The 27,060-nt window shown below is 38.8% G+C and overlaps 3 protein-coding genes across 5 annotated transcripts; all 3 read left to right on the top strand.

Annotated features, from left to right (window-relative positions):
* The first annotated feature begins 3,090 nt into the window (after positions 1-3,090).
* Positions 3,091-11,171, top strand: slc16a9b (solute carrier family 16 member 9b). 3 transcript variants are annotated; one of them, XM_066693241.1, is made up of 6 exons: positions 3,091-3,434; positions 4,763-5,002; positions 6,794-6,937; positions 7,936-8,031; positions 8,394-9,254; positions 9,472-11,171. In XM_066693241.1, the coding sequence occupies exons 2-6, from the start codon at positions 4,798-4,800 to the stop codon at positions 9,654-9,656; spliced, it is 1,491 nt and encodes a 496-aa protein (XP_066549338.1). In that variant the 5' UTR covers positions 3,091-3,434; positions 4,763-4,797; the 3' UTR covers positions 9,657-11,171. The 3 variants fall into 3 exon arrangements, with proteins under 3 accessions (XP_066549338.1, XP_066549337.1, XP_066549336.1); XM_066693240.1 differs by lacking the exon at positions 3,091-3,434 and adding an exon at positions 3,457-3,930; XM_066693239.1 differs by lacking the exon at positions 3,091-3,434 and adding an exon at positions 4,350-4,458.
* A 683-nt stretch (positions 11,172-11,854) lies between these two features.
* On the top strand, positions 11,855-15,999 carry LOC136716310 (histone-lysine N-methyltransferase PRDM9). Its single transcript, XM_066693909.1, has 4 exons — positions 11,855-11,866; positions 13,294-13,754; positions 14,021-14,211; positions 14,707-15,999. The coding sequence occupies exons 1-4, from the start codon at positions 11,855-11,857 to the stop codon at positions 14,946-14,948; spliced, it is 906 nt and encodes a 301-aa protein (XP_066550006.1). The 3' UTR covers positions 14,949-15,999.
* Positions 16,000-18,149: 2,150 nt separating this feature from the next.
* cep55l (centrosomal protein 55 like) lies at positions 18,150-25,573 on the top strand. The gene is made up of 9 exons (XM_066693324.1): positions 18,150-18,263; positions 19,049-19,274; positions 19,783-20,067; positions 21,464-21,529; positions 21,722-21,872; positions 22,214-22,527; positions 22,983-23,054; positions 23,499-23,624; positions 23,821-25,573. Exons 2-9 carry the CDS (start codon positions 19,092-19,094, stop codon positions 24,025-24,027), a joined length of 1,404 nt encoding a protein of 467 aa, XP_066549421.1. The 5' UTR covers positions 18,150-18,263; positions 19,049-19,091; the 3' UTR covers positions 24,028-25,573.
* The last annotated feature ends 1,487 nt before the right edge of the window (positions 25,574-27,060 follow it).

Genomic DNA, 27,060 nt, shown 5'->3' with positions numbered 1-27,060 from the left:
TCAATAATTCCATAATATGTCAGTGTTCAAATATACAGCTTCGTACATTTGATCCTAAAGTGATATAATAAGGTGAGGTTACAACATATCTCTATCAAACAAATGTCCTTCCCCTCTCTTATTATAGTGTGTTTCATCACTGATATGCCATCTAGGTAGAATAACTGTTTATCCCCAACTCTTGGTAATTAATTAACCTCTACATGTATTGCAAAGTTGCATTTTAAATTTTGTATTGACCTTTTGTAGACCTTTATGTCTGTAATACATTAGCTTCCATTAACCATTGTTAAAATAATGTATTACTTTAATTGTGTACATATTTATTTTGGACCCTGAAGGAAAAGTTTTTAATCTCTGTTCCAGGAACACTTTGATCTGGAGCACAGAAGTCATATAAACTGAATCTTCATTCAGATTCCAAACACTTGTGGAATTAAAATAAATGCAACTTAGAAACTGTTAGGCATTGTATTTCAGGTAAACAGAGGGGTGTATAGTTTTCCACCCACGGCCTTCTATTCCGTTTTCATTTTGTATCATTGTGATGGTAAAAGCTATCATTCCCTTTGCTCTGTATACAATTTAAAATGTTCTTTATTCTGCAGTCCATCAGATCCCCAGCGATCCCCCTCCCTAGTATTACAATAATATACTTTGTAAATTTCAAAGCATGACCGTGATTATTTCTTCATGGTTTGAAAACATATTCAGTATTTCAAGAATGCATTTCAGATTCTTAGAGGTAATTATAATACAAAGCTTTTTTTCACTTGTGGTGGTATTCCAACATACATTTTTGGTTTAACCGATATTATTATTATTTTTATTTCTTGGCAGACACCCTTATATTTAATTGAGATACTTTGAGAAAAGGCAGTTAATTATAATCTTACGTAAGTTTTCCTTTTTAAGTAAAAGCGGATTAAGGTTTCCAAGTAGTTCAGTACTGCTTTCTGGGGGGGGGAGAAGAGATTGACTCCAGAGAATGGAAACTGGGAATCAATTCACTAAGTAATTTGTATTAAAGGGTCTAAAGTGTCTGACCTAAGAAATGCATGCCTTCAAACTGGGAATATCTGGTCAAATAGCAGTATCCCAGAGACCTGGCATTTTAATAGTGGTTTGAATGTAAGGGGTGCAAAGTTAGGTTGTATATAAACTCTTAATTTGAATGGCATTGAAGTGATTAATTTCCTTAGCAGCTTTTAATGGCATGAGATTAGTTCCGAAAGATACTTTAATGGCAGTAAGTGTTCCATTCAGATTAGGTTGGTATCTGTCTATATTCCTTTGTCTATAAGAGGAAGGTTGGTTGTAACATTAAAACAAAACAAATAAATGGACAAAGTGTGAATAGCTGGAAATGGCTGAAGAACCTGTATTTAACACCAGTCCTTAAACACGTGATTTTCTGCTGAGGCAGCTTCATACTAGTCAGCTTTTTTTGTTTTGTTTTTGTCAAGGAGATATGTAGTGATTTATTTTCCTTTTCCCTCTGAATACAAAGGCACTTGTGATATCTTTTCACATAGCTGGAATATTATTTGCTCTAGCTTTCTCAGGAGAACACACACAGGATATATTGAGTTATAGATCATCTGTGATGTGCATAGAGGGAATGTTATTTATTAATGTTTGGGTCTTTGGGGGGGTGGGTTGTGGGAAATAACGTATTTAATCGTGTTCTTATAGGGAGAGGAGAATCATTGAAAACACGTGTGCTTGTATTAATGTAACTAAGCTTTTAGGTATGGCTGAATTCAGTACAATCCAGTATACGAATGTGGCTCCTGCCAGGCAGAGTTGAACTGGCATGTGTTCAAAATAAACTGAAGCCGGGTTACTGCAAGATGAAAACCGCCTGAGGAAGTGATGCAGGAAGTGATGCAACTGCCAGAGGGTGATGGCTCCTGTATTGCATCATATAATATAATAAAGATTGCATTATATCTTTATTTTAAAAGCTATCTTTTATACATATATCATTATTACTGCCTTTGCTGGTGTTGATCACCATAAACACTCCTTTACTGATAAAACAGTTTGAAGTCCTTTTTTTTCCCCCTTTTTTCTTTTTTAACTTCAGTGACTCAAGAGAAAAACAAAAGTGCCCTTTGCCCCTATTTTTCAATTAAGTGAAACTGGTATCCGGGGCACATGATGGTCCTTATCCAATGTCAGTATTTAGATGGTGGTGGTAAAAAATTCTTGCATTTTCTGTTCAGTTCATCACACCCCAAAGAAAACTTTTACAAACATTTCTTTTATCTAGGTAAAAATGAAAAGTTAAACGGTTGGCATTTAAAAATAAGTCTTGTCAATTTTTAAGTGCAGTTTATCACAAATGGTTTTAAAAAAACCTGCCTAAAAGTATTCCATATGCTGTTTTACAATTCAAACCAGAAAACCTTTGAAGTTATCAGACATTGTGGTTTTATGATTTGTAGTCTTTGTGCAAATTTTGTTCCTAGTTATCAACAAAACGATAGGGATACCCAAGATTAAGTTAGGGAAATGTTTATTTTCAGGTGTGTGTGTGTGTGTGTGTGTGTGTATGTGTATATATATATATATATATATATATATATATATATATATATATATATATATATATATATATACACACACACACACAAACACACTCCTGTTACAACTATTAATATGTTAATCTATTACAATGAATTACAAAAATCACCCACCACAAGTGACCTAAGCAGAGAGGACCAGTACATAACAGAGCTGGCTGTTGCACTATATACATTTGGTACATGTCTACACACAAAATTACTCCATTGCCACAAAACCATCCGTCTTTAGTCTCCTGTCTAAAGTTACAAAAATGAAAGTGAAATATAGGAAGTATGGTTTACTTTGTTGACAAGGAGGTCCTGTTCAATTCCAAATTGTATAGAAAGTTATCCGCATGTGATATACACATGTGAAAGTGACTTACACTACAATGTGTAGAGTTATATTCTATTCGGTGTGCTTGTTGGGCAAATTAAAAAAGAAACCGTTTTGCAATTTACTTTTGAGCAACAGCGCCCACTTGCCGTCCATGCAACATCTCTATTTCCATCACACAACCGGTTTGGACTGGACCGGCAGCAATCGCAAAGTAGCGCTTGTGTGTGAAGAGCCGGGAGCAGGAGCGCAACTTACCGCTAACTTTTTGAGCTGTGCGTAACTTAAACTGCGTCAGGGCAGGGTGTCTCAGACATCCCAAATTATAGACAGACATTTTAATTGAATAATAATAATAACAGTAACAATACGTGCATCATTTGTGACAATACATATTCAAATGACACAATCTTTCAAACTGGCAACATTCATTCTACAAAAATCAAAGGTGGCGGCGGCGGCTGCTTTAACGCGGCTTCGATTTGCCCCCCTCGTCTGCAAAGATAAAATTGTGGGATAACATTCAGGTAAACAGCACTTTTGTCATTTTCGTATTATGTTGTTGAATTGTGTTCATTTGCATCATACTGTTAGTGATGCAGTTTGAGTGCATCTATAGAATACATACACTATGTACTAATTGAAGGTAAATGCTGTATGCATGGAGAGCAGGGGTTCACCTATAGAAATGCATGCTGGTGGAGTCAGCTGTGTTTGTATTGGTACTGTGGGTTCCTGTGTAAATTACAGCAGCTTAGCCAGACCAGCGAGAACAGCTTTAAACCGGTTTCTGCTCTGAGCAACAAAGCGCTTTGCAAGACCTTGTATCCATGGATGAGGATGAACCATATGGAAACGGTACACTGAGCCCCAGATGCTTATGGTGGCCGCAATACGCAGCATTTCGGGTGGTGTTATGCGGTTTGTTTAAGAAGTATGCGGGTAAAGCCACCCTCAGCCACGACACCATATACAGCCTGCGGGTTCATTTGTTGCAGTTTCCCGTTTTTTTATCTTGCTAAGGTGAGTAATTGACTTAATCAGATTCAACGGTGGCCGAAAAGGGTAAAACTGTATCAATTCCAACAACAACAATGTTTATATTCGCAGCCCTCAGCCATTTCCTGCAGACTGTCGTTGCAGACAGATGAAAGCATTGGGGTTTTACCCATTTTATTGGCTTTTCAGACTGCAAACATTTTTGCATGATGTGCATTTTAAATAAATGTTCAAATTATAACTTACACTTTCTCTATGCATGAGACAGGTGCTTTATGCAAAGAAATGCTGCAATCAAATTCTAAACACAAGAACAATAAAAAGTTGAAAAACGTTTATTATTGCTTAACAAGGCAAAACCTAATAATAGGGGGAGGGTGGTAGCTGGAGGAGGCTGTCTCCAGACCTGACCCCCTCCTTATAGGTGTGGTCTCCACATCTGAGGGGACAAAATGACCGCGCATGGGGTGGGTTGCTGGTTAGGAAGTTTGGCAGGAGCCCTGCCTGGATTGACCAGGCTCAGAGGCTAAGGTCTTCAATTCAACATTTAAGGTAGAGTGAGTGATTTCCGCAGCAATGTATGTGTTTTTGGTTACTGCAACATGATTGTGTATGCTAACTTTTGTCTTCAATCAGGATTTCTTCTTGTTCCTTTTATATACTAGTTTCTGTATCCATAAACTTGAATGATGCCTTCCAGTTTGAGGTCTTTGGAAGTCGATGCAAGTTTTGACTCGCCGGGTTGATTTCATTACTAGGATATCCAGTATTTCTATTTGTTAATCAGCCTTGTGGTATTGCTTGGTCATGCATGTTTATTTCACGTTTTGTTTTTTCTCTCTAATCCTTCCTGTAGACATCGTGTTGAGACCTTAAAGCCTAACCCAGAAGATGACTCCCCAGGGCTCTGAGAAAGTCCTCGACGGAGGCTGGGCCTGGGTGATTGTGGTGGTGTCCTTCCTGGGACAGTTTCTGGCCTATGGTTCCCCCCAGTCGGTCGGGGTGCTTTACCCAGCATGGCTGGATGCTTTCCAAGAAGGAAAAGGCATGACAGCATGGGTCGGGTCTCTCGTATCTGGGGTTGGATTGATTGCCAGTAAGTGTGCTTCATAGACTAATTCCTCTTATTGATAACCAGACAGATTGATCCTTGTATACTTAAGCATATCCAATATATATATATGTCCTGCCTACATTTCCTGCTGGGTAGAACTAGTACAAGTTCTTTATGGTGTTTGTGCAAAATTACATTTTATTAAAGACTTGTTAACTAGTCATATACAAAGTTCATATTTTTGGGTTCATATCAGTCATTACCTTAAAAGCATTTGACTACAATCGCCAGTCTGCGTCATCTTCGATAATATGTACAGCAGACTAATCTCTTCCTTTCTCTATCATAGTGAGACACATTTGAAGCAAGTGATAAAAAGGGGCAAAAGCTCTAATTTTAATCTTCAGTATCACTTTCCATATCGTCTGAAAAGTATTTAGCCATAAGTAATTATGCAATAAACAATCAAAAAGCAATATGGTTTGTAAAAGTTCAACCAAGTTGAATATAAAACTGGCTGAAACCAGAATGAAGAATTACTTTTGTGTCACCTTTATATATTCTGAAACTTTCCTGAAGTTTAAACCCATTTAAAAACAATATTTAACCAAAGTAGACCTTATCAAGACCAGGTACACAATGTGGATTGTTTTTTCATTGGAATCTTTATTATGTAATTATAAAAAAGAAAAGAGCAATTTAGAACATCATAATTGTAAGTATCAATGCCAATGAGTTTGGATACCTATCTGTTAGTCTGTGTAGTTCAGGCAAAACAAAATCCCACCATGCTGACTCGGCCTGATTGTGACAGACAGGTCATCTGGTATTACAAAACCAATCCCTACAGTTACAGAATGAAGGGCACTGTCGACACTGCAGTCAGACTAATATTTTGAATGTTTATGGATTTTATCTATTTGCCCAGTGGCATTTCAGACGGATGGGAAGGGTGTCTCCTTTGTGTCCTTCGTGTCTCCTGACAAATAACCAGTAAAGCACAGTTATTGCAGTGCATATATTCAGAATGAGGAAACGCAGAAATATGAATTTCCCTTGATACACAACTGAAAAGCACTGGTTCACTGCCCTTGTGATATCCACTTGTAGACAAGATTACAGCAACTGATATTTACAAAGATGTACTGTGGTGCTATTTTTATCATCTCTAGTAATTAAAATATATATATTTGAAATTGCTGTTTGAAGTACAGCTTGGTTATGTAATTTATAATTAGGACATCAGGAAAAAACAACATCACAGCATTGGGTTAGCTGGCAGGGCTGCATGTTTATCTTGTTTGTAGCCTGACACCAGTGTCTAATGTTTTTCCTAGATAAAGCCCCGGTCATATTCCTCCTGCTACTATGAACTTTCATAACCCCACTCCCTCTATTAACTATGCAAATGTATGTTTTGGGGGTTCTAGTTCAAATAATAAAGCCATGTGGACTCGCAACAAACCAGGAAAAGAGTTGGATATGGATTTCCTAAGCAGGGTTAAGAGAATGATCAGTTCTGAAAAGGAAACTGGGAAGGATGAAGAAGAATAGTGGAGTCTCCTGCTGTGATCCACATTTAGATGCTCAGGCCGCATTGAAAACATGCAAATCAAGAAACTTTAGGCCGGACAAAACGGGTGCTTTACCCAGCGTGGTTGGATGCTTTCCAAGAAGGAAGAAGGACAAATGAAGGAACAATAAGCCCATTAAAGTTAGGTTAAGCATGGCAAGACATTGGGAATTGCATCATTGGGAATTACACACACATTTTATAATCTTTACGTTTATTGATTTCTTTATTTTAATTGCACCATCCTTGGTTTTGTGCAGGTCCCATCTGCAGTGCCTGTGTGGTGAATTTTGGAGCCAGGCCTGTGACCATCTTCAGCGGGGTCATGGTGGCGGGGGGGCTAATGCTCAGTGCCTTTGCACCTAATGTCCAATTTCTGTTCTTCTCTTATGGAATAGTTGTTGGTGAGTGAAACCTTCATTCCCATGAACTTTCTGCTTTTTTTTATTTGATAAAATATGTATTGTATTTCCATGATAGAAGCTCATCAAACTTGATTGTTGCCGACTGAAACAATAGTCGTTTTATACCGACCAGCCATGCGGTGGCAGTGTTGTCATTTTTAATGAAGTTCAGTCATTTAGACACTTCTATGAATACATATTAATACATACTTAAGATATTTGCTTTAAATGCAGTTTAATGGTTATGCAAATCACAGATAACTAGTAATACAACTTCATTTATAATGTAGAAATCAGGGTTTAAGAATATTAGACTTGGGCTACGAAAACAGTGCAGTTATATTCTAATTAATGATAAGTAAATGTTTATTTTGTCTCAAATTTAGCAGCCACACAGCGCCAGGTTAATCAAGTTCACATTTCTGTTACTGTGTTGCTTAAATACATTTCAAAATGAATCCGTCCCACAGTAATGTGGCAGTGTAACTTATGCTGTACTTTGAGACATCAGAACTGGAGTGACAAATATATATTGGTTTATATCTGCCTGATAATAACTACATATCAGCATTTGGTCCAAGCTCAGCATTAGCTCCCCTTAGACTGGGACGATGAACGAGGTCCAGGGTTTCGGGGGTTATTTGAGCACTCTGACGATGAATTCAAAAGCAGAAAGATTTGTCTCCTGAATAACCAGAACAGCTGTGCAGTGCAAGAGAGCAATAGAGCAGAAGGTTTAACAATGTTGACATTGAATTTTAGTATGACCAAAGCACACTCATTGGAGAACAGTTTATTTTTACAATAGGTTTCCTGTATCATGTGGCTTGTTTGTCTGTATGAAGAAGAGGGAAAGCAATATCACCCATTTATTTTATTTGTTTAAAATGGGAACAGGAAAAAAAAAAGGGGTTGAAATTGCTTTTCCTTTGCAATGATTTTGTTGCTGTTCATGAATTAACTAATAGAGGCCACGTTTGTTTGTTTGTTTAACGCAGGGATCGGCTGTGGGTTGGTTTACGCTGCCACTGTCACAATCACATGCCAGTACTTTGAGAAGAGACGAGGCCTGGCCCTGGGAATAGTAACAACAGGTAGCTTAACTTGCATCTCTATGTCAGTGTTTGTCCGAGCTGCAGCTGTCTTTCGGTTTTGATTGCTGTCCAACCATATCCGACTACCTTCTGATCAAAGAAATGTACTTCACATTTCCTTTCAGCACCTTCAGTTACACTGACACTGTATTGAATTTACTTGTTCAGTGTGAAGTTGCACTCCCAGTTGCTTGTGACATCTTTCTTTTTTCAAGCATATTCGTTTCAAATTTAGTTATGTCTTTATATCTAAACCAGAGTATAGCCATTACAATCTAGAAACATGACTTCTGCTCTGTTGTCTGTGTCACAGCAATATCCAATATAATCCCCCCCTTTCCATCTCTATTTGCATTTGCTAGGTACAAGTGTTGGAGGTTTCTTATACGCGACTGTTCAGAACGAGCTGATAGAATTGTATGGACTTGAGGGATGTCTGTTGATCGTTGGAGCATTGTCCCTCAACCTAATGGCCTGTGCTGGTCCCATGAGGCCTCTGCAGCTGCCAGGTTATTACCTCAAGCAGAAAGCAGCCTTTGAACGGACAGAGGAGCCACTATCCATTAAGCCAGAGAAGCTTCCAGTTTCAGAAGAACCTCTGAAGAAGTCTCTCACTAGTGTAGAGAAAGGCTTGACCGTCAACGACATGCTGATCAATGGTGACACTAAAGATCCACTGGCCTACGAGAGAAGCTTCCTCGGTGGCTCCGCTCTCGTCAAGATAATCAAGAAGAAGCAGCAGGCGTACGCCAAGTACATCCACACCACAGCCGAGCTAATGCACGACCGGGTGTTTGTGAGCCTTTGCATCGGCCTTTTCCTTTTCAGTCTTGGGGCGTTCCCCCCCGTGATCTACATGGAGGACGTGGCCAGGAGCTTGGGACTTATCGAGGGGATCATACCACTTGTTTCAATCGTAGCAATAATGACTGGGGTCGGCAAGCTCGTGCTCGGCATTATGGCTGACCTGCGGTGGATTAACAGCTTGCACCTGTACACTTTTACAGTCTTTGGCACGGGGTTGGTTCTTCTTGTGATTCCTGTGGCCAAGAATTACGTGGCACTGGCCATCCTCTCGGGATGCGTAGGATTCTTTTCTGGGAACTGGTCCATTACACCTTACGTCACCACCAAAATTGTAGGGATAGAATTACTTACCCAAGCTTATGGCGTTTTGATGTTCTTTGGTGGTTTTGGAATCATGCTTGGACCTCCAGTTGTAGGTAAGATGTCTTTTTTTTTGTTTTTCTAAAGATGTTTTTAAGTTTCAGTGTACACATAATTAAGCTTACATTTGTAACTGGACTATTATTTACATTACACACCGGTCATCTTTTAAGTTGTATTAGATCAGAAGGAATGACCATGTTGATTATGAGATGAGCAATACCTCTAACAGTTTTATGTCCTCTAACGCAGTTCCCCCTTTCTGTTTTGCAGGCTGGTTCTATGACTGGATGCAGTCTTATGATCTGGCATTTTACTTTAGTGGCGGCTGTGCACTGCTAGGAGGATTCACTTTGATGTTCTCCGCACTGCCTTGCCTGGAGAAGCACAAGAAGGAAAACCCCAGACCTGAAATTAAATACACCAGCAACTGTGATAAGGTTGCCTCAGTTGCTTAGATAACCCTTGATTTACAACACATTTTACACACTAATAACATTTCCTAAGTAGTGATTTAAATCAAATCACTACTTTGCCTCAAAAGGGGGTTCTTTGGAGTCCCGGGAGCCTACAAGATTTGTCCTCTGCCTTTTAGAGTTTTCTCGAATGGATTCACAGCTAACAGATCTTTTAGTAAGTTTAAAGGTTAACTTCGCCTCACAAGATGTTTAGTAGTTTTACTGTTATGGTCTCGTTTTAAGAGGCTTATATAATCCTGTTTAGATATGAAGTAGAATAGTGGATTTGTTTACTGGAAAAGCAGATGGTGAATCATTTCCATTACTGTAAAACAAACCAGGTTCTTTAGAAACTGCTAATATGGAACCAAGCATTTTGGGAAATATAGGTATGGTTTCACACACGCACAGACACGCACACATACGCACACATTTACAAGTCTTGGACTACCCAGTGTTATTTTAGTTAGGGTACTCCAAGTTTATTTTGTAATCAAGGTCTGTGCAACCAGTTGATAGGGTATTCAAATTATAACCATGCAAATTCCAATCAATATACCGATGTGAGAAGGATTGGAATAAATGAGGGAATGCACTTTAGAGTCTCGCTATAATCTTCCTCTTGTACTACAGCTCACAGTATAAGCAGGTAATCAGCTGTTGACTCTTTCAGCAACAACTGTATACAGTGAAGCAAAATGCCTTACTTGATGTTTGGAAAGTTAAGGTTCCCTTTAGATGTGTTTATTATTTCACATTTTCCAGTGACATGTGACAGACACAGCTCTAACCAGATACACGTCACATTTATAAAGAAAGCAAAGTTCAAAGGCTACACTGCACAGGGATGTGATACTAGAAGAGTGGTCCAGTTTATTCTTTGCTCAGATTTTTGTCTAGTGTAGCATGGTTATTGTTTTGTATAAAATATATAAGGCTGGTCCTGTTTATAAAACTTTGAAGCAATATATACATATAAGACTGGATTCCTTTAACTCACAAAATCATGTTGGTGAGATTTGTTTTTAAGACAAAACTGACTTTTTTGTAACCTAGCTATCAACCTGACTTGCAGACAGTTTTCAAAAGTGCTGAGCCAGGTTAGGTCTGCTGTATATCCTGTTCATTTACAGTGTTATTATTTTATTATTATTTTTTAAGGAAAATGTTAAAACGAGGAAGGCGTTGTGTTTTATATAACACTAGTTATACTTTATATTTTGAACAGTTTTTTGTAATTACAAAATACTGCATTTCATGTTATGATTGAGAAATGTGTGTATGTATTCCGAGTAAAAGGTGTAAATATTAGTTATGAGTTAAGTGCTTAAAATCCAAACAGCCTGAAACAATATTAATGACTGTTGAAGCTCTATAAGCAGAATAATTTGTATCTTGCAGTTCCATGTTGTCTTAACTTTTTTTTTTGCCAGTGTTATTTATCTTTGCTACAATATTGTTTTGTTTTCGTTTTTTCAGAAAAAAAAGTGCCAAATAAAAGAAAATCACATCTGGAAAAAAGTTTAATGTATTTATTTTTTGGATTTATTTAATTATAGGTTTGATCTTATGAATATAACAACTTGGAAGGTCACACTAAACGAAAGATTCACTGGTGAAATGGCAGCTTAAATTATCCATTTGTACAATAACTATATAAAGAACTTAACGGTTTACTTTCAGTCCTTACAAATGACATTGTATTTTTAGAATGCAATGTACTCTCCTGTGGAACATCTTGATCTGGTTCTAAAGAAGACGGGATATAATTCAGCTTTGGGGATTTCCTCTCCACAGCTGGCTTCTGTGAAAACTGAAGGAGTGGTTTGCTGCTGTGCTCTCATAACAAGAGCAGTGTTGTTGGTCTGAAAGCAATGTTCTTGACTCCTGCCATGGCTGGAAACACTTGGACCTTCAAATTCATTGTCCATGGCCTTGATAATCAGTGACAGCACAGAGCTTGATTCTTTAAAGCTGAATATCCCATGTTTTTTTAAATGTCATGCCAATATCTTAGGAAACACATTTTTATATGGACTATGAAGCTGTGTTTATTATAGTGAAAAATATTCCACCTAGTTTCTCCAGACTGTAGGACTAACTGCTGGCATAGTTGTTATATACTTACAAATGTAACCGATATAATAACAGATCAGAGACCGAGCAGGGAATTTCAAGGCTGACCAATGAGATCGATAATGTCTGGAGGGGTTGGTTTTACTGCAAGGGAATAAAAACGCCTGAAGTCCCGGCAGGGAAATTTCGTGGTACCTTATCTTTCGTGGTCATATCTGCTGATGCTGACACCCACACACGTGTAACAATAGACTGCGTCTGGTTTCGGATTGTCCGCTAGGGGGCGCTAGGGCGCAACTCGCCTGTAACGCTTGCTCATATGATGCCTCTTCTCGTGTTTTTATTTATTTGTTAATTTTTATGTAATATCCTGTTACCGGTGGACAGCAGCCACCCGAGAGATGACATTGCACTTCCCAGAGTAACAAGTCAAGTATGTGCTTTTATTTCCTTCCATGTTTATGGAGAGAATTCACTGTCAAAATCCGAGAGCACAGAAATACAACTTGTACATGTAAAACTGAATTTTCTGCACTTGTGGTTTTTATTTTACACTTACAGTTCCACTCTGTTGCGCTGTTTAATATCGGTTTCGCATTTGCAGCTGTGCACTTTAAAGAAGGTAATTGTGTGGCTATAGCAGAGGGATGCATTCATATATTTTAACCAACTGAAGCACAGATGCTGGGATTGCATGTATGCCTTTGTGGAACTGGTTTGGCTCACAAAAGAGGTTATACTTGGAGCAAAATTAGTCATAAGGGAGTAGATTACCAGTTGTATCTCGTAAAGGATACAGACCAAATGTACTCGGCTATTCTCGCACATATAAGGGTTTGTTTCTTGGAAGAACATATCTTATAGGCATATTATGTGGTGTAAAAGTATGCTTATAGTTATACAGCATTTTCTAGTACATGAGAACTTGCTGGTGAAATAAAGACACCTGTATCGGTTATTTAGACAAAATAAATGTAATTCCTCCTATTTTGTTTTTGCCAATTAGCTTAAAAATCAATTGTTTGTCGATCTCCATCTGTGTCTCTTTTAACAGCGTTCTTAATAATAATAATAATAATAATAATAATAAAGTTTTGTTGGTTTATAGATTTATTCATTGACCTATATATAGCCTCCTAGTATGCAGGATTAATGCATCTCGATAGATACGACCAAAAATGTTGATGATTTTTGTTTTACAGTCTCCCAATTTGTCCTTTACATTTTCATCCTTTGAAATGTAAATTCCAAGGTATTTGCTACTGATTTGACAGGCAGGTATACCATGACTGCCCCCTAGAGGCAGGAGTGAGCATTCAAAGGCTGATCGATCCACGTCTGCAGTCGCTAATGTCTGACAGCTAGTGTCCGGCACAGGATTGCATATGGATTCTGTCACTTACTTCACTTTCTGTTTAATTAGTTACATAAAGAAGTGTAGTCCCGAGGTGTGCAGTCAGCAGCTCTGCAGTGTGTCTGATGGTGTTGTTTCAGTGCATGATATTGTTGTAATGTAATTAATTGCAGTGCTGTGCTGTGATGTGTGTCCATCATCCTGCAGCAGGCTGGGAGGGTATGGCCTTCGCTGGAGGCAGCGGCTAAGCTACACGAAAACACGACTACCTGTGTGAGTGACTCTCTGACAGAGCAGCTGTGTGCTGTGAGCTCTACTGCGCAGCCCGTCTCTCACACAGCGGGGCAGCTGGCTGGCAGGGTGACCCGTTTCCCCAGCCTGACCCTGCTCTGTCCCTGTGTCTCTGCCAGTCTGCGAGGAGTGCCAGGCCCTCTGGACGAGTGTGAGGTCCACAGCCGGCTCCTTTTCGTGACGGACGCCCCCCGCAGTGCTGGGCTCAGAGCACAGGGCTCGGCACACTCTGCCCCCGGGCCTGAGCGTGCAGGAGTCAGGCATCCCTGGCGTGGGCCTGGGGGTGTTCGACCAGGGCCCCCTCATCCCCAGAGGGGTGCACTACAGGCCCTACGAGGGGCAGCTGGCCAGCAAGGAGGAGGCCGTGGCCAGTGGTGGTGAGTCTGACCGACATCTGCACTGGAGCCCAGCCTGGTCTCTATAGCACAGAGAATAACTCGTACCCTGGCTCTCTGTAGTGTGAAGCTGAGACAGTGAGTCAGTGAGCCAGTACACACACACACACACACTCTTTCTCACTCTCTCTACTGCTCCAACTCCCCAAACAACCAAGGTGTGTCAAGTGTTTATTCACCTCCTAGGGCTTCTGGAAGATCCTCCCTATCAATCTATCTCTCCCCCTCCTTCTCCCTCTCTCCCTCAGGTTTGTGAACTGTACGCAGAATGAGGAAGAGCAGAACCTGATGGCCTTTCAGTACCGCGGGCAGGTGTATTATAAGTGCTTCCAGCCTACCGGCCCGGGCTGCGAGCTGCTGGTTTGGTACGGGGAGGAGTACACCAGGGAGCTGGGCATCACCTGGGACTACCTGTGGGACAAGAAGAGCAGAGCCTCAGGTATACACTGTCTCCTTTACTCTCTCTTTTCTCCTCTATCTGTCTCTGCCTCTCACATTCCTTTCTTTTTTATACATATTTCTGTGACTCATGACCTGGGACTACCAATTCACAGATGTCCACAGCCTCCTCCACTTCCCTCTCTCTTTGCACATCCTTCTCTTTTACGGCCAGTCTTCTCACACACTTTAGCACAGTCTCTCTCCCTCTCTCAATTCTCTTCTAATTCTCCTTTCTTCTCTCACGGTCCATCTCTCCACTCAGCTCTTCTCACCATCTCATGTCGACCCATTTCTCTCTCTCTGTATCCCCCTCCTTCACTCTGTCTGTTTTAAATGCTCTCACCCTGTCTGGAGGGTCCTGCTTTCCTACACTCTGGCTCTCTCTCTCACTCTCTTGCTCACTCTCTCTCTCAGTGCAGTGTCTGTACAGCAGTGTCCAGTCAGTTGGTGTGTCTGTATTGTATTAAGCCCCACCGTCTCTCTCTCTCTTCAGGTAGCAGTGTGCCGATCTCCTCTCAGGTGTTTCCCTGCACTCAGTGCTCAGTGGCCTTCACTGCCCAGCTATTCCTCCACAAGCATATGAAGAGGTGTCACCCTCAGGAGTACCTCACCCTGCTGAGGTCAGGCTCAATCAGAGCAGAGAGCCTCCTGCCCACCCACTGCCCACTCATCTGCCCCGCCCCCTACACCACTGCACCCAGTGTGGGAAGAGCTAAATTACAGCACAATGCCTAGCTCCAGCATATTGTAGGTGCTGCCTGCAACGCAGAGGGCATGGCACTATAATAGCTGTACCACTCTCTCTTAAGAAAAAATACATTAATCAGATATGTTAACAGTACAGTAAGTGCATGTTTTCCTACACAACAAAAATGTGCTAATTCAAGACTTTCAAGCTGCTGTGTGTTTAGTTATAGCCATGTTTTCCGAATTACAGTAAAGCAGCTGTTTTGTGTGTGATGCTGCTTCTATTTCAGGTAGTTCACAAGTGGTGTTTTTTCTGCAAGGAGCTGTAAAGACATGTAGCCTGTATTTTGCATGTGGAGTACAATTTCCTTAACCCTCGTGACTGACACCTTTTGTGGTGATGCTTTGTTTAAAACCTGCTGACCCCTTTCCTATCTCTTTTGGCCTTCACTGATGTAGCCTCTTCTCCCCAGATACAACCATTTTGCACCTCTGAAACACAGTTGTGTGACATTATGATAGTATTATGATACCAAAGAAGTGTCAACTCATCAGTGGCATCAGAGTTGATCTTAGTGTTAAATAATTGGGGGGGTGAGTTGGTCAGGGGAACATTCTGTTCCAACTTGAGGTGGTGTCATGTCTGAGATTCAGTTCATGAACGTCATGGCGTAACTAATTCCTCCATCTCTCAGGGTCTCAGCCCTAAGCTAGAACTTTTATTTCGGACATAGGATTCACCGGTGGATTCACTAAGAATCACATTGTTGATCGAAAATACTGAATCGGAGGACATACGTTATGTAATAGATACATTACAATAAAATAAATTATAATAATAAAAGGGCACCACAGTGTTAAATAAGTATTTTATGTATTGATCAAGGGATTACACAATTTAAAGACTGTATCCTCCTTAGAATCACTGCACAAGAATCTGTTTAATTGCACCAATAACATGTAGATATACCAGGTTTGTCTTTACTTCTGGGCCTTGGTTACACTGCCATTAAAATAAATAATGACGTTAGTAAATTATACATTTTACCCGTGGGGAAAAAAATACCCTTTTAAGGAAGTAAATAAAGGTGTGAACTTGTACGTGTGTTGGAATTAATACGGCAATGGCACTGTTTACACATGCCGATCTTGGACTCTGGTCAGAACGGATGCCTGTGTGCACTTCTCCTGCTCAAAATAAATGTGCTACATAGGGATGGAAGACTTTGTTTTCATTCTGCATTTGAAAGCAGTTGTGAGCAGTGAAAGGTTATGTTGATTATTTGTGCTTCAATCTCCTTAGCATTTGTTTGAAGCCACATATTAAAGGAAGAGCAGCTTTTTATTGGCATACAAGGTGGAAAGTAACGCACAGTGATGCTTCTGACCCGGGAGGCAGTTCTAAACATTCAGTATGTTTTTGGATCAGCTTCAAATATTCAATCTATTTATATCCTAGTGTATAATTACCAGACACATCAACTGTGTCAAAGCCAGCCATCATACATTTGACATTTTCATAGAATTTATGTATACTCCTATTATACTTTGCTATTATATTTTCTTGAATACTTTGTCAGGCAGTTTTTCCCTTGCAAGTCTTTGACACTGTTTAGAAAGAAGTGGATTCCTATGCAGGGACCAGTGTTTTTCCATATGAGCTCCAGAATACATGTTGAAACACACTTATTGTAACAGTTTAGGAGCAAAGGATGGCATTAGACTGTTATTGGTTATTATAAATTAGGTTCATATGCACTTTTTGCTAGAACAAATAGAATAGTTAAGCAGTGCTTTACTGTGTCCACCTATCCAGGTTAAGATTACTACTGATTAGATTCATCTGCTGTTTCCTCATTAGAGGGCGCTATTTAACCATCTCACAGTTGCTAGAATACAGACATTGACATGCAGTTAATTACATTTGACTTCAAAGTATATAAAAATCATTAGTATGCAAAATAATATTTAAGAAATAGAAAAAAATATATACCTTGATTGAAGGCATCTATTTCAAGGGCATCCATCTCATGGATCAAACAAACCAAGAAGCTTTTGCTTGATATTCAATAGATCTCCCTTGTTTTAATAACCATTGAATTTCCAATTTTCTGCATACAAGGATATTGTAACCATGAAGAACAAAGATTCAAAATGTTGCTTCCCATAATGCATTAGGGGATTCTGTACATCTAAATGCTTATAACCAACTGAACCCATCCTGCAGCACTAAGATGACAAATAGATCCCATCTAAACTTGTGTCATAGGGCTCAATTCAAAGCCTGTCTTCTGACGACCAGTTTCAGCTGTATCAAATCTGAAAGCAACTTCTGCCACTTCCTTTCAACAGCCATCTTTGACAAACTTAATATCTTTTAAATGGCTGCATTGACTTCACAAAGCGCACTGACCTTGTGATGTTTAACAGGCCCGTAGCCAGCCTAGTGGAAGGGGGGTTCTTTTTTTTCAAAAAGTGGACCTTTTTGCAGTTTTACCCCTCATTTTATATTTATGAGGTTCAAATACTTCATTTTGGTGACTTTTTATGCACTGATCTGTGCTGGATTAGTTTATCTGCTGGTATTTTAACAAGCACGCTTTTTGATGCACCGACAATTTACAATTTACTACAATGTTGTCAATTTGCTTACCGAGATCATCAGAGACAGAGTAATTCAGCCCTTTAGAGAAATACAAATTTTCATTCTCAGGCTGGCAGCAAGATCTTTTATTATCCAAATGCATACTGAATTGCTGAAGTGCTACATTGTCTCCATATTTCTCCATGTGGTTATTCTGATACAGAAATTTGAGATCTCCTTTTTATTTATTCAAGAGGATAGTTTGAAAAATATTAAAATAAATTAATCTGGAGGAATGTTGTATACAATGCGCATGGTGAGTCTGAGCGGCTTTTTGTCTCGGTGAGGCTTGTGGCGCCTTCGCAGCTAACACAACAGTTGTATCTGCCATCATTGTATATCTGTTGTACGTTCTTGTGGAGCAGTTTCCGTAGTTCTGCGCAGATCTGCCGGAGTCCACCGATCCCATTGGTGGCCAGCGCAGATCTGCAGAATTCCGCCGATCCCATTGGTGGCCAGCGCAGATCTGCAGAATTCCGCCGATCCCATTGGTGGCCAGCGCAGATCTGCGGAATACTGTGACGTACGGGCCGCACCTGTGACACCCACAATGCACTGCGACACGAAGACGTCATTTTGGAGAAACGGGAAATGACGTATTTCGGCGCTTCATTCAAATTTGTTTTGAAGCTTTGCGGAAGTAAAGAAAGCTCTTTCGTTTTGCTTTTGTGTAATGTGATGCAGTAATTCAAAACCAGAAAAAAAAAAACACATCCACGGTGGGTCTTGTATTATAAGTAGCTATATTGTATGAATCATTTGTTTAGGCTACATATTTCGATAGACGTTTTGTAAATGTATTTCATTACACTTGAGTCTGGCATGTCAGAAACTGTTTTAAACTTCATCAAAAAATTTGTATTTTAGTTACAATAAATATATATGTAGAAAGACCTAAAACAGAGAGAGAGAGAGAGAGAGAGGTTTAATCTGTATTTAATCTGTGTACGTGTACTGTACAATTCACACGAAGTAGTACTAGTTACAGGTAATGGCGACGTTTAATGGTGCTGTCCCATACAGGAAAAAGTTTGTTAAATCATGTAAAGAGTCGTTTTCTTGTTTATTGTGAATCACGTACTGTAAATCCAATTTGATTTGATTTACTATAACACTGACTATGCTAAGTACAACAAAGACTGGAATATTTAACAACGATTGATTTCCTAAATGTATAGTGGTCGCAGCCTCTACAGATACAAATGTTTGTACAGATGATGTGTTTAAGATTTGTATGGGTAATAATGTTTTTATAACATCAGACTCTTATTAAACACTTCATTTCTAGTTCAAGACAATAAGGAGGCCTAACTTATGTCTCTGTCTTTAGTGCAGGAGTTACAAAATGTCACATCATGCTCTACCAAGTGTTAACTAGATCTGTAATGGTGAAATTACTTTCCACGTTTTCATGTTTCAGGCTTTTTCATGCTTGTTTTCAAATCTGTGTCCATACTTTTTGTTTTTGAGATTTAACCCACCTGTTGTTGTTGTTATTGTACAGGTCCCATTGAAAAGCATCATCCATTACAGAACACAATCCAAAGATGACATCCCGAAATGCAAAAGATAATATTGTCAACAGACTGGGGCTGAAATTAGGCAGCTCCAAGCATGATGTGGAACTAGATAAGCTTAGAAAGGAAAATGCACTCCTAAAGAAGACAGTGGATGAAATGACTCATGGAAAAGGCAAGAATTCTGACTCGGAAAGAAACAAGCTTTTAGAGGTACAGTGTTTGCGTCCTATACCAAGTATCTTTGGTCTCATTTAGCTTTTGTATTTTGACATTTTATTTATTGGTGTTAACATTTTAAGATGCCCCTTGAGGAACATTTTGAATAAATTGGATATTTAGTTAAATGAGAGATTTGTTTTGCACAAGTCACAGAAAATGCAAACTATGATAATCAAATGAATAAATTGATTGCTTTCCCATCTGCCTTATCTTCAAAAGTACACTTTATCATTTCACCCTGGGCTTAATTTGCAAAGTGTACAACAATAGCTTAGCTGTGTGGAATTTAATTCACTGCCTGTGTAGTTCCTGTGTGGGTTTGATCAAGAAGTACAGCGGTCATTGTGATAATGAAGTTTGAAAACCTGATTGAGGCATCTGAAGAAATCTAAAATTTTAGATAAGGATTCTATCGCTAGATGTATTGTTGTTTAACCTGTTCTGTTCAATTTGAAGTGCGTTTTTTAAGAGAATATAAATTTTCTTTAAATTTTTACAGAAAATTCTTGCACTGGAGACATTAAAAGAGAAGATCACAGGGCAGCTGCTGTCTAAGGATAAAGAAATTGTTGCCTTGAGGCAGCAACTGAAAGCAGGATGCAGTGAAAATGTGGCTGCTCTACACGCCCAGTTGGAGGAAAAGAACAAGGAGGCGGAGAAGCGAGAGCAATTATTTTCATCTATTTCAGAGGAGACCAAGAACTTGAAGAACAAGCTAGTTGCAGTTTCAGCAAAGTGTCAAGAGCTTGAAATAAAAAATGGTGAACACGACCCCGCCACGCAGGTAACCTGATGTTTTGATTCCTTCCATGCACTTTGGAGAACAGTTGGAAATGAGGACATTAACAGATTTATTGTTATGTACATTTGGGAACTGTGCATTAAAACAGCCTAAAACAATAGTGATCCAGCTAAATAACAATGCATATATCATTATATATATTATATATTACAGCATGGTACATTGAAGAATCCCAGAATCGGTCATGATCAGCACATTTTAGGGGTGTAAATAAGGCCGTGTAGTTTTTAAAGAAAACTGCTTAGGTCTCAATGTCATGGAAAATGCCAGGAGTGCTATCCTGGAGCTATTTTAAGAAAACAGTATTGGTTTCCTTATTACATTGAATGTCATTTCTGCTCCCCTTCTTGCCATTTAAATTCAGACTAGAAGACTTTAATGTTGAACAAGTTTATTCAGTGAGTTTTACATTATTCAGGATACTGTTTAATGAAGTAGGTGATTTCTTATTTGGCAGTGATGATGGTGGTCATTAATCTGATGATCAACGCTTGTTTGGTTTAAAGACAACATGGCAGAACTTGCTTGTGTTGCTAGAGTCAAACACTGCACATCCTTAAAACAAGTTTAATGCAGAAATATTAGTCTGAAGCAATGCTTTATTTTCCCACTAGATGGTAGCATGGTTTAAACAAAGTTTTCCTTACAAATACAATGTATTTTCCCAAGGTGGCGCTGTAGTTTATATTGAATATTACACATGATTAATAGATTTTGGAAGGCATTAATGATTTTTATATATATATATATATATATGTATATATGTAAATGTGTATTTAACAATAATTACAGCAACCCACAATAAGTGATTGTTTACCTTTAGTATTGAACCACATCATTGTGACATGTAAAAGACACTGCGCAAAGTGTAAGATCTGTTTGTCATCACAGAATATCCTAAAGACGCTGCTCTGTTTTTCTGGATTAGGTTTTGTCAAGCCAGAGCAGTTCATTCTGATGAGCCAAGCACAAACTGTTGCATTTGACTTGTTGAAACATGTACATCCAGTATCAAACAACAGATTTGATAATTACCTGGAATGATTTTAAGATGCATCTATCAGTGGTGTAATAAATTATTCCTTGCAATGCCATCACTCTTTTCTCTGTGAGTTTGATATTTTATACAGACCGCTGGTCATGTTCCCCAGAATATGTGCTGTTCTAGACCTGTGCTACATGTTTAACTGAATTCAAGACCATCAGACAAATGCCAAAGAATAAAAAGGAATATAGTTCCTGGTTACCACAATACTCTGGTTCATGTTAAATTGCAGTTATTAGCTACTGGCTATGATAAGTGTACTTACAGTTTGTCAAAATCATTTCTATGGACTGTGGAATTAGGTGTTAATGATATATGGTTTTTATTTAATAGAATTCCACATCTAATGGACAGTTTGCTTCCAGTGAAATTGCCACAGTCCAGGAGCACCTAAGAGATGTAAGTATTTGTGGTGTACAGGTTTAACATGCAATGGCATTTATTTTTTTGTAATTTTTATTATTCGTACTAAAATATTTAAGATTATGTAAATTACTAATAGTGAAGCATGCTTAATTTTAAAAGTGAATAAAGTGTTAGTATTGTAACTGTGACCCTTTTCTTTTTTTTTCTTTTTTTCTGGCCTAAAAGGCACTAGAGAAGAACCAGCAGTGGCTGGTTTATGATCAGCAGCGAGAGGCCCATGTGCAGGGAATGCTGGCACGGATTTCTGAACTCGAGCAGCAATTCAATCAAGCCAACCAAGCACTCCAGCAGCAACACAAAGAAAGCAATTCAGAAGGTAAAAAAAAAAAAAAAAAAAGGTCTGCAACGAATATTAAGTGCATCTGGAATACATTAATTTCTGGCCGTTTTTTTTCTCTTCATGTTCATTAAGAGTAAAACTTAATGTTTTCTTTAGAATTTAACTCAGCATTGAAGTTGATTTCTATTTATTAATTAATCTATTGATAATTGTGTATAAATCTCTTTATATTTTCATATATGAAAGCCATCTTTAACTTACATATTCCAGATGTTAGTCTCAAGCATCCTTCTCTCACAATCTCCACTTAATTGTGTTAAAGAAAATTGTCATTGAAATAAAGTGTGCCTTTTCATTTTTTTAATTCCTTTTTATAGAAAATAAATATATTAAAATGCAAGAGTATTACGACAAGCTTTTACTAATGGCCAAGAGGGACAAGGAGTCTCAGAAGGAGGCTGAGAGTCTCTTACAAGAGGAGCTGTCTGTGTGGAGAGAGAAATATGAGGAGAAATCAAAAGAAGTAACGCATCTCCTGCAGCAGCTCCAGTCCCGGCGTGTCGGGGACAGGGAGGACACGGAGGAGAGGACGCGGGTGGCAGAGAGAGCGGACCGGCTCAGGGCCGAGCTGAATGTTGTCAAAGCTAGGCTGGAGGAGGAAAGGACACGGTCATCTGAGTTGTCCTCACAGGTACTGCAGGTTACCCAAAATAGTCAGCCTTCCTCCAGACTGTCTTGTTTCTACCTGTGGTTTACAAATGCCCAGGCAAAATAGTGACTGTGTGGGTGTGCATGGGTATCGATGAATACATGGAGCTGTAAGTGATGTCACTATTTACATTTTTTTGGTTTTAACAGCAAATAATAATGTGATCGTTTTGAATTCATAAATAGGTTGGGTTTGTTTTTAATTCCTGAGAGTCTTGCCGTTTACATTGTCTAATAGTGCGCTCTCTGCTAGGATATGGAAATATAATCATAAAATGAGCCATCAGGGTGCTAAGCAACTGTGGCACGAAGAACAGCTGCTGACAGCGGTGTATTAATAATCACTTATGATCAAAAAGCACCTTGTAAACCTTTTATGAATATAGGAACGTCTATAATATCGATGTCGTGTGTATATTCAAAACATTTTTTTCGCAGGTTAATCTGCTGCAGAAATCCTTGCTGAATCAAAATGAGGAGCAGAAGAGGCTTCTTGTGCTGGAGCAGCAGGTACTCGTGCATTTCTGTACCTGAAGAGGAAATCTGTGGTTTGGTGGACATGTCTTCAGCTTCCTCTGTGATCTGGAACCATACATGTCATGGAAATGCGTATTGTTTCATTGTGGAATTGTGGCGCTGGCTGCACCATGCATTTCAACCATTTCAGTTGTCTTTTAATCAACTTAAAAGTGCTGAATACAGTTGCACCTACACTACAAAGAATTTGACACCCTACTGAGACCCGGACTCGAGGGGATTAATCTACAGTCAAAATTAGATAGCATTGTCATGACCATGCGTATTTTAATACTCCCGTCAATCATGCCATAGTTTCAAAAAAATGTCAGTTGCAGCATCTTCTTATACATTGTATTCTTCAAATCAGTGTCTAAACTTGATTTCTTCTAATCCTTTCTGCAAACTTACACTCATCTACTTGGTATCTTTTGTCAGATGCAGATGTCCACAAAAGACTTTGAGATTGAGAAGCTGGATCGCCAGAGTTTGCAGCACCAGCTCCATAAAGTGTTAAAGGAGCTCCGCAAAGCACGGGAGCAGATCAACCGACTGGAGACCACGGTGAGTCGCAAAATCGCAAAGTATGTGGTGTTCAGTTTGCATGAATTTGGACTGTGCTATGTAATGATGCTTTATAATTGCGTATTTATATGTTGGGTAATAGAATTTAACGTGATTATTTTGTTGTTGTTGCATCTATAGAAATAACAACCCGTAATAAAGACAACATTGAAACCATTTTATTTTTTTACATCAGAAACAGCTGAGAGAGTGTCGCCTGTCAGAGCCCAGTTCCTCCACCAGAGCGTGGGAAGAGAGATCCCCTGCTGAGTGTCCCGGCTCTTCCCCCCGACCGCTCAGTCTCCTGGATGAGAGCTTCCTGGAGTGTCCCAAGTGCAAGGCCCAGTACCCCACCAGCCAGCACCGCGAGTTACTGGCACACCTTGACTACTGTTCAGATTAATTTATGTATGGAGGGTTTTTATTCAGGTATTTCTTCCCTATTGTTTAATGAGACACTTGTAACTCAAGGTCTACATGCAGCACACTTATACATGAACCTACCTCCAATAGACTACTAATAAATATAAGGAAATGGCTAATTGCACTAAAATGAGGTTTTCGCTGAAAAAAATATCAGTTCTAAAAAATAAGTCAAACAATAAAGTAATCAAAGTCCTTGTCTGCAAATACTGCAAATTGTACAAGTGTTTGTCACTCTAAACCAACGTTTCAACACCTCTTTCGAATACAGTTACCTGCCAGTTCAATTCTAGCAGTCACTCTCCTTTTAAAAGCCCAGTCTGAACTGAGACACCCTTCACCTCTACTCTTAACTTGCTACTGTAATCTGTCGCTTAAAATAGTATAATACACGGATCTGCTCATGCATTCTCATTCGAGCCGCAGATCTGGTTTACAATGTACAGGACTGTTTGGTTAGTCAGAAACGTACCTCACCTTAGGACTCGACCTTAAACAGGAGCACACTGGGTAGGTACCCTCTGTGTTCCTCGGGCAAAAAAATTAAATGATAACCTACCCAGAACATAAGAAAAACAGTTCCCCAACAGCTGAAGCATGCATAAGAACACACAGTATGGATTTGTGTATTTTTTTCCTTCTCCTTACACGCAAACTAAGCTTCACCTGAGATACAGACCAGGAGATTTCACAGTTATGAAAATCATATACTGAGTGTTAGACATCATCTGAATTTGTAGATTTACTTTTTACAAGACATAAAGCTTTAAATAAAGAATTTAAAATACACACCATATGAAAAAAATACATACCAAGATGCATTGAGCGGTCTTTAATCAGCAGTGCAAAGAAAGGATAGTATTTGTGCTTTAAATAAGTATTTAAAATACATTTGACATTCAATTTGATTTGCCTTTTATCATCCTTAGTCTTTTCATTCTAGGGATTTTATGTCACCATGCCCTCAGTCTGTAAATCAGTTATATATGAGTAGATACAATGTAAGAAGTTATACCGAAACAGTAAAACACAATGTGGAGTAAATGTGATTTTACCAAAAGACATCAAGATGTTCATTGCAGCAAATCTGTATCTTTATTAGTGTTGTAACCCAGGCTACACTAACATTTTAGTAATGAAGTCTGAACAAACATTTGCCAGTTAAGAGATTAAGTGGTTTACTTTTGTTTGAGCAATGATTAAAAAACTGTCTTAATATTTACTTACTGAAGCCATACCATATCTGTTAATGTAGAAAAGAAATGCATGCAGTATTTGAAATGCCAAAAGATCCTAAATGTTTTGGTTTCATTAATTTAAAGTACCGGACAGCCCAGGGTTGTGAGGGACGGGGTAGGGGGAGGAAGGGAATGTAAAGTTTTATGATTTAAATTGTTTTGTTTTAATGTTGTTTTTGACAACACAGAAAAACTAATGCTATAGTTCGTGCTACAGGCTTCTGCCAAGAGCTTTTCGAGGTTTTCTGTCTCGTGTTCAACGAATAAAGCTGTGCTACTCTCGAAGAAGGTGGTCGAGGTGTTATTTCATATACTTCCATTTAATCTGAATTCATAGTCTTTCCTCTGAAACTGTTCAGCAAATGTCTGTGAGCATCAGAACTGGACCACGGAGCAATGGAAGAAGGTGGTCTGGTCTGATGAATCACGAGTTCAAGGTGTTGACTTGGCCTCCAAATTCCCCAGATCTCAATCCAATCGAGCATCTGTGGGATGTGCTGGACAAACAAGTCTGATCCATGGAGGCCCCACCTCACAACTTACAGGACTTAAAGGATCTGCTGCTAATGTCTTGGTGGCAGATACCACAGCACACCTTCAGAGGTCTAGTGGAGTCCATGCCTCGACGGGTCAGGGCTATTTTGGTGGCAAAAGGGGGACCTACACAATATTAAGCAGGTGGTCATAATGTTATGGCTGATCGGTGAATATATATGAATCCTGAGACTTAAGTTTTTACTGTATTTTTTAAATGTTCTTGAACTCAAGGTTTTCACTATCTTGTGCTGTAACTCCCAATATGTTTTGCCAATTAATTTATTTTTGTTTTAACAAAGTAAAAAAATACCAAGGTAGCATGCAAATATGAAAACCTAGGAGTGTTTTGAGTATGTCTGTTCCTGGGTACCTTGCTGACAAAATAAACATCACAGTGAATTGTGGACTGTGAGAGCTTTGTGTGCCACTGATTAATTGCTCCAAAGGTTTAAATGCATCTATTGATGGAAATTGTTCCAGGGATAAAATAAACCAATTATTTTATCCTTGAATGTCCTCTTAATGTGTTCCATTAAACACTGTGTGTTTGTTCAAGGACAACACAACTTTGTGCTAAAACTTACAGCACAATAATGTATTTTTATCACTATTGATTCTTTTTAATAAACTGGTCTTTTTAACACAATAATGTGTTTTCCCCACACAGACTTGTGTTTAAAAGACAAAGTATTGTGTGAATTTTAGCACAAAACTGTGTTGTCCTTGAGCAAACGCAGAATGTGTTAAATTTAACATTTGTTGTAAGAGTGTAACAATAACATATGTTTAACATTATACAATAGACGGCATTAAAAGGGCAACACTAAACATTTCATCCACGCATTTCAGTAAAAAATTTATATATTTAAGAAAGCTCTACAGGTGTATAAATGTGAACAAATTGCAGGTTTTAGTGATTGAACTAAACAAAACTTTAAGGAACACAATAAAGGTTGTGTGTCATGATATAACATTTACACAGCATACAATCTATTAAATAAAATTGCTAATAATTCAGCATTATGACTGAGATATTATTGAAGGCATGAAATTGGTAAAGCACTGCCACCTGTTTATCTCTTGATTGTTAACAGCCTTATCAGTGACTTGCAGGGTGTCTCTTACTTCACAGCAGATATGGTTGGTTCTCCTCTCTTACTGTACGAACGACACACACTTATCTTGTGAACCAGCAGCTGAAGTAAACATATCTTGTATATATAGGAGAGCTGAGGGAA

This window comes from Amia ocellicauda, chromosome 20 (assembly GCF_036373705.1).
Source record: "Amia ocellicauda isolate fAmiCal2 chromosome 20, fAmiCal2.hap1, whole genome shotgun sequence".
NCBI classification, from domain to species: Eukaryota; Metazoa; Chordata; class Actinopteri; order Amiiformes; family Amiidae; genus Amia; species Amia ocellicauda.
Note: the sequence above shows the minus strand (reverse complement) of the source record. Positions and strands in the feature narration are given on the sequence as shown.

Excerpts from the sequence above, each read along its gene's own strand:
- slc16a9b (XM_066693241.1), top strand. The coding sequence starts at position 4,798 with ATGACTCCCCAGGGCTCTGAGAAAGTCCTCGACGGAGGCTGGGCCTGG. Across the intron at positions 8,032-8,393 it reads CCTGGGAATAGTAACAACAG|GTACAAGTGTTGGAGGTTTC; the intron begins GTAGCTTAACTT and ends TGCATTTGCTAG. Across the intron at positions 9,255-9,471 it reads GCTTGGACCTCCAGTTGTAG|GCTGGTTCTATGACTGGATG; the intron begins GTAAGATGTCTT and ends TCTGTTTTGCAG.
- LOC136716310 (XM_066693909.1), top strand. Across the intron at positions 13,755-14,020 it reads GGAGGCCGTGGCCAGTGGTG|GTTTGTGAACTGTACGCAGA; the intron begins GTGAGTCTGACC and ends TCTCTCCCTCAG. Across the intron at positions 14,212-14,706 it reads CAAGAAGAGCAGAGCCTCAG|GTAGCAGTGTGCCGATCTCC; the intron begins GTATACACTGTC and ends CTCTCTCTTCAG.
- cep55l (XM_066693324.1), top strand. The coding sequence starts at position 19,092 with ATGACATCCCGAAATGCAAAAGATAATATTGTCAACAGACTGGGGCTG. Across the intron at positions 21,530-21,721 it reads TCCAGGAGCACCTAAGAGAT|GCACTAGAGAAGAACCAGCA; the intron begins GTAAGTATTTGT and ends CTGGCCTAAAAG. Across the intron at positions 21,873-22,213 it reads CAAAGAAAGCAATTCAGAAG|AAAATAAATATATTAAAATG; the intron begins GTAAAAAAAAAA and ends TCCTTTTTATAG.